The following is a 7,566-nucleotide window of genomic DNA, read 5'->3' as shown; positions in this document are numbered from 1 at the left end:
TGTGAAATGCTTCTTCTGTCCGTGTCTTCTATTTGTTTTCCTGGTCTTTTTTCCGCTCGTTCCATCTTCCTCGTCGTTAGATTTCGTACGGACTTGTTCAGCATTGTTGCCGCCTTAGTAGTTGTTTGTTGCTAAGCGCCAATAAATTTCTTTATAGAGGTGTTTCTCTCGGTTGCTTTTTCACCGTCAGTAGGTAGGATTTCGATCGGTTAGGTTTTCTGAGTGAATCGCTTGGGGTCTTTTAGATTTACTGGCTAAAGAGGGGCCTTCTCGATTTTTAGGTTGCGGTCATGAGGCATGTGTTCTTGAGTTTGCCTGACGGGCGGTTTTGTGGCAGGTTTACGATGCGGAGTGTGGGTGCGGGTCATTATGGGGTATATGGAGCGAGGTTGAGTTGGTGACTTCGACTTGTGCATGCAATGTTTGTTAGACTTGGTTTTCTTGTAGGTCGTAACGTCACCGTAGTTGCAATATGTTGTGATTAGGTGATGCAGATGTTTGAGGTAGTTCCATTCCCCCTTGATTAATAGGCTGTTTTATATTGTTATTGAAGGGACGTGTTGGTTGCGTTTGGCCATTGTAGTGTTCATTTGAATGATATGCATAGTTTAGTTTTAGTTGTAGTGTTGTTTGTTCACTGATGCGTTCGGCCACAACGTTTTGTACGCAAAAAAAAAAAAAAATGTTATATATAAAAAAAACTCTATAAGATCATCAAATCTTATATATATTTATATTTATGTATATATATATATAATGTCTTTTTGAAAAAATAAATGTTTGAATACAATTTAGAAGTATATGTCTAATCATAATAAAGTTTCAAGGGACCTCAAAATTTTCTTGCTTAAATTGTTAATTTATGTGGGTAGTAAACATTAAGTAACTAGATTCCATTATCACAGTACCAAATACATATCACAAACACCAATAAGATAACTACTCCGTAGTTTGGAGTAAATAAATAAACCCACGTACTCAAACACATTAAACCCTAGTTACTTAAACTACTTATTTCAAACCCTTTCCATAACCCTAGTTAACTAGTCACTAAATTAACCTAGGGATGACAGAAAATAACTTTAAGCTCCTTTGGCGACGAACACTCATGCGTTAGCGACGGAGTATCATGAGCAAAAGCAAACGTAGCTGGACACGATTTCTTAAAAAAATCAGACCATTGAGAAGCCTTACAAGTATTCGCATTATTAAAATGTCCCCTACAACATAACTCATCAGTATTAAACGCTTCACACCCACTTTTACAAGCGACCACGCGCCCATTAGCATGTTTCTGTAAGGACCCCGGACACGTGGCAAGTAAATCCGCTTTACACCCAACAACCGGACACGTGCCTTTTCCCTCGTGTGGTGTAACCGTCATTGGAACATTAAACCCGTCGACAAGACTAACGGCGTACGAGGATTGGTCGGTGTGGGAATGGTGGAGACTAAACTGAGCTAGAGTTGCGGGTGTGGCCCCACCGAGACCGTTGCATTCTAATTTGCCGCCGCAGTCACCGGTAAGGCAGGAGAAATGGCCGTTGGTGTTGGTGCAACCGGTTCGGGCCCAGATTCGACCCGACCAGTGGGTAGGTGGAGCTGGGAACGAGCGGTGGGTGTTGGTGTTGAGGAGGAACCCGCCTCGTTCGAGGACCGGTTGGCCGGAGTTTGGTTGGATCGCCGGCCAGATGGGATAGGGGCAGTGGTTTACGATGGTGAGGATCATTGAGGCATGAGAAAGAGGGAGGAGGATGAAGAGGATTGAGAGTGAGTAAAATGTGGTCATTGTTATTGTTTGTGGTGAGATGTAGAGACAGTGAGGTTGGACTATATAGGCGTGTAGAATGTTTAGTTTGGGTGATGAAATGTTTACTTTGATTTAGATCGCTAATTACGAGTTTGATAAAAAAAAAAAATTTATTATTATTATTATTATTATTATTATTAGTAGTAGTAGTATAGTAGTATCCCTATATACTAAAAACCACTAAAAACTTTGTAGTTTTCATTCTTTGTTGTTGTAGTTTTGAGTTTGTGTTTACACTGCAACCGGCCCCTCACTTTTACCTCAATTTACACAACGACTCCTAAAATTTACATTTTTTCAGAGGTAAAAAGTGTACATATACATACAATTCTTTTATACTAAAAGCCACTAAAAACTTTGTATTTTTAATTCTTTTTTGTTGTAGTTTTGAGTGTGTTTACGACCCCTCACTTTTGCCTCAATTTACACAACGACCCCTAAAGTTTACATTTTTCCAGGGGTAAAAAGTGTACGTATACAATTTTATATTAAAATAAAAGAAACTATTTTCACCCGAAGTTTTAGCGGGCCCTATCTTTTAGCTTTGTGCGAGTTAAAATTTTCCGAGCCCACCGTTCAACTCAAAAAAATCTTACGATCACAACGGGATTAACTATACGCGAAACGGCCCCTTAAAAAAACTCAATACCTCGGAATATATTTAATACATATACACACCTATAATACGCTCCGTTAACTATGAATACGCAACTTAAAGGCCTCGCGCCATCGCGCGGGCTCCTTTTTCTAGTTTAAAACTATTTGTTATGGGAAGGGTGTGGTTTGAGAATATGGGCTGATGCGGTACCATTTTTGATGAACTTGTGAAATGAATTTATTAAGTTACCATGGTTTGAGTTTGAGGTGTAGGTCGAGGGGTGTTTTATTTTTTTATTTTTTTCGTTTTATAAATTATAAATATAAATAAAAGAATATGTTAAGTATTATTTTTGTTGAATAAGTTATACATAATAAAATATGACCACATAAATTCATTGAAACAATAAAATAAAGAAATACATAATTTAAATCCATAATATAACAAATTAAAAGAGATAAAACATTAAGAATAATTAATTAAGATTGCGAGAGTTTGAAGAAAAGTTCTAAAAGTGTTCGGTCAAATGTTCTTGTAATCGGTTGTGAATGTTCTTGTCTTTTATTTCTTTCAATCTTTGCATCCGGAACCCTTAAATCCTTTTGTTCCCGTTGTGGTCGATTCGCCGGATCAGCAATCATTTCTTCTTATATTGTACCAATCGCGAAACCATTGTCCTCCTGAATCATGTTGTGTCGTATTACACAAGCGTACGTATGTCGGCGAATTTTGTTGAAGTCCTTAGATTTTGCCGGAGTTTTTAGCATTGCCAATCTTTCTTGAAGTACTCCAAATGTAGGCTCAACATCCTTCCTCGCACTATAATCGTCTCTCGTCAGTTAGAGCGTGGGGCGCTTTAACCAACATTGCTCAATCTGGATCTATACCGTCACCCAAGTAATACCCTTGTTGGTAATGATGTCCGTTTACAACAAATGGTGAGGGTAGAGCAGTGCCATCTTTAGTAGTATTATATAAAGGAGAATTATTCAAAACATTAATGTGTTGTTGAGAGTCGTCATACCAAAAAATGCATGTCATATCCACATGTCTTGAGTAGCGGACGCTTCTAGCATTATTTACGGGCCTTTTTGATCACACGTAGTATATTGTCTCCGCCACGCAACGAGACAATTACTCCACTCTCAATGTAACGACCCTGGATTTTCCAACGTTTATTCATTAATAATTATTATTGTTAATACTTGTGATTAAACGAATGTATGTTATTACATTTACATGTTGCCATGATTGCCCGTACTTGACTTTAATTGCCCGAAACGTCTTTGTGACACACGAAACTTACACGAATAATATTTTCAGATATTATTTACATTCATGATTAAATTTTATTAATCATTTTAATTAACTATGGTTATTAGTTAATTACTTGGGCTCTTATTGGATTAAATTGTTACTTACATGAAACTTGGGCTTGATTAATGTTAATGGACTCTTGAATGAGGACTTATAAGCCCAACCTACTTCTTAATGGACTTTTTAGCCCAACCTACCATGTAAATATTACCTTGAAACTAAACTAGATATATTAACTAGTAAAGAATCTAGTTGCAACATACTTGCACCATAATCCCCATGCAAACACCCCATATATCCATCTTTTATGACACATACATGCATGAACCTTGTGGACTTCTCCCCCTTCCCTTTTTTTCTGCTGACCGTAGGCTCCCATGGGTGAGAGGGAGTTCAAAATCTTTTTTTTTTGATCACTTATTACTTGCATTCTTCACTAGTCCCATTTCATTTACACACACACTTACTTCTTACTTTTCTCTCTTATCTCTCTAAACTATGTAAGTTACAAGCTTCACTCTTCCTTTCTTTTTCTCTCCAAAAACCGAACCATAACACTCTCACATTCATCATTCCTTTGCTTGTTAATACATGTTCATGTTTGCTAATTAATTACTTGTTAGTTGTTGTTACTTTGTTACTTGTTATTATTTACTTACTAGTTTTCAAGAACCAAACTTGTTAGTTTGTTCTTCATTTATCTTGTATTTACAAGAACACACAAGAACATAAACTTTCTAGTTTATGTTCTACACTTAATATGTTAAAAGATTTTAAGTTCATGGTTGTAAAATCATTACTTGTAAGTCATGTTTGTAAACTTAAAGTTTACATTCTTAAAGATCAAACTTTGGTTTGAATCTTTAAAGTATGAACAACCCATGAACTAGTTACTTGTTTACTTAGCTTATTTACTTCATTTACTTGCACTTTAATTTCATGTTTGTTGGTTGTTATTGGTCAAGTGTTACTAGTTAACTTTGATCTCATTAATCTTGAACTAAAAGTTAACTTTGAAAGTTCAAGAACATGTAAGTAAGCTTTCTTTAACTATAACTTTGTACACTTATATTAGATCTAGACTTTTGGGCCTAGGATCTTCAAGATCTAACTAAGAACTATGTTCTACAACTTAAAATCTTGATTTCATAAGTTCACTTTCAAGTTTGTAACTTATTATTAGTTTTAAAGTTCATGTGTGTGTTAGATCTAAGACCTTGATGTAACTTTAGTTCATCAAACTTCATACAACTCTTAAGTGAGTTGTGCTACATGTCTTAGACTTACACTTGTGTCATAATAGTCAAAACTTGGTTAATATTACTTTTATATTTCATGTATGTGTTAAATCTAAGACTTTGATGTAACTTTGGTTCATCAAAACACTTGCAACACTTAAATGAGTTGTGCTACATGTCTTGGACTTGCACTTGGGTTATGATGGTCAAAACTTGGTAAAGATGATGTAAACACATCAACGAGTTGTACACTTGAAGCTATATGCATCAAGGATGAAAACCATGATAAGCATCGAGCACCAAGAACCACCGGAACCTACTGACCCTACTGTTTTACTGTTTATGTGTCTGACCCGTACGACCTGGGCTACTGTAAAGATGATTTTCAGATATCTCTATTCGAGTAGATAACTTTTCATATAGGACTCGTCTTAATCCGAGTTACGGTTTAGGATTTATGGCCCTCCGAGCGTCACTATGTCCTTTTAACGTTGTGCTGAAAATTCTGACCTACTCGCACTTAGACCGTCGCCACGGTCAAACGAAGAAGAGTTTGCTTCTGGGATTTTTACCACAACTAAAGGACTCATATATGGAGCCATGGCCACTGGCCTCACCTTATTTCAGTAGGTATAGAGGCCGTGGTGACTGACCGAACTCAGCCTTTGTTTTAAACTACTTTCATGAACGAAACTTACTTTACACCTTTTGTTTGATGATGAATGATGATGACCCTTAAGACCTTATTTACATACTTTTAAACCTATTCAGACGATTTACTGACTTAGTACTATTTGACTTAGGTTGAGGACTTTCCGGACCTACACTCTTTCTTATTTCCCGAGTCATACTTTACCGCTACTTTATCATTGTGAGTTATAGCATCCCTTTTTACTTTAACTATTTTGGGAACTGAGAATACATGCGCATTTTACGTTTTACATACTAGGCACGAGTACTTAAACTTATATATGTGTGGGTTATACAATGGCATAAACATTCCCTTTAGCTCGGTAACGTTTAGCCATTGGTTTTTGAACCGGTGAACGCGAATCTTAGATATGGATCCATAGGGTTTGACATCCCCACTCGGGCTAGTCGCGCTAGCATTTAATGAGTGTTTAATACTTCGTTAACATACGCACTTGCCAAGTGTACTTTCAAGGGGTATAAACGTTAGGTTAGTTACCAAGTGCCCACGGTTAACATATACTTTATCATACTGTTTTGAAACGCTCTTTGGAGCACTGAAATCTCGTGGCCTACCTTACATACTGTTATACTTAAAGTATAGCTCACCAACCATTGTGTTGACGTTTTTAAGCATTTTTTTCTCAGGTGCTTAAGGTTATTGGCTTCCGCTGTCGTGCTAGTCTTGCTGTAGACACCCGCTGCTCTAGAGTTATCACCTAATGAACTATTTTACTTGCATTCAAACTTTAATACTTTTAAAACTATTATTTGTAACGACCTAAGGGTCACGCACTATTATATTTGCTTCTGTTCATAGAAGCATACTTTGGTTGTAAAACATTTGGCGTTGGTTATGACGTCAGCTTTTATCACGAATGCAAACGTATTTTGAAATAGCATATAGTGTTTGACCTTGTAATGATCCTGTTGTTGATGATTCGTACACGATGGTTTTGTACGGGGCATCACATTTGGTATCAGAGCATTGGTTGTAGGGAATTAGGTTGCATTAGTGAGTCAAGACCGACCCGAGTAAGATTCACTAATAGGACTAATCTACAACTTGCTAGTTTACGTGTTTCTGCTGAACTTACTGCACGCTGCTGCTTATTTTTACTGCTACATGCCGTATGCTACTACATGATTTCACTACTGTATGATATTACTTGCTTTCGATTGCATGCTACTTCTGTACGATTCGTTATTATTGCCATGCTACTTATTGTTATACATGATTTAAACTGTTGGCCTAATACGTGCTTGCTTTATGACTTACTGACATGGAAAATTTATTTTTCCTTGTTCAGATGTCGGATATTCCACCTGCTATCGTTTTAGGCAGTTCAGACTCGTCAGCCACCCCACCTACTGCTACTGCCGACACATCGATCCCGCTACCCACTAGTGATCCCGGCGCTTCATCTTTCGGGACTAGCAGCCAGGCGCCTGTCCCAGTGGTTACTTCTAGCGGAGCCTAGGACCCTTCGGAGATTCCAGCTCCATCTGCCCCCGGACCCTCAGGATCACAGCCCCGCTCTGGTGAGATTGTGATTCCCGCGGAGTTCGGGGAAGGTCCGTTCCGTAACCGGTATCGCCATTGGTGCCGACGCGCCCCTGATGGACGTCTCATTCCGATCGGACCCGCTAGGTACAGACAGATGATGGCCGCTCAAGGAGAGCCATTTCAGCCACCAGTGCAGTCACCACCACATGATTCGGACGACCCATCATCCACTGATTCTTCATCCGATGACTCATCCACAGACGACTCGAGTGACGATGACTCCGACGAGGAGGACCCTGATGCACCTGTACAGCCACCCTCCACCCCGCCGAAGAAGCGGTATCGCTTCGACGGTACTATTATTCCGGGGATCAACGGAGGACGAGCATTCACTGACGCATTTTGT

General features: G+C 38.4%; 1 protein-coding gene across 1 annotated transcript; it reads right to left on the bottom strand.

The window, feature by feature from the left end:
• Positions 1–892: 892 nt before the first annotated feature.
• LOC139873462 (osmotin-like protein) lies at positions 893–1,789 on the bottom strand. The gene has a single exon (XM_071861389.1). It carries the CDS (start codon positions 1,787–1,789, stop codon positions 1,061–1,063), a length of 729 nt encoding a protein of 242 aa, XP_071717490.1. The 3' UTR covers positions 893–1,060.
• Positions 1,790–7,566: the final 5,777 nt, after the last annotated feature.

The sequence above is a fragment of the Rutidosis leptorrhynchoides genome, chromosome 10 (genome assembly GCF_046630445.1).
Source record: "Rutidosis leptorrhynchoides isolate AG116_Rl617_1_P2 chromosome 10, CSIRO_AGI_Rlap_v1, whole genome shotgun sequence".
NCBI lineage: Eukaryota > Viridiplantae > Streptophyta > Magnoliopsida > Asterales > Asteraceae > Rutidosis > Rutidosis leptorrhynchoides.
Note: the sequence above shows the minus strand (reverse complement) of the source record. Positions and strands in the feature narration are given on the sequence as shown.

What these genes read in the sequence shown, in the direction of transcription:
- LOC139873462 (XM_071861389.1), bottom strand. Translation starts at nt 1,789, where the DNA reads ATGACCACATTTTACTCACTCTCAATCCTCTTCATCCTCCTCCCTCTT.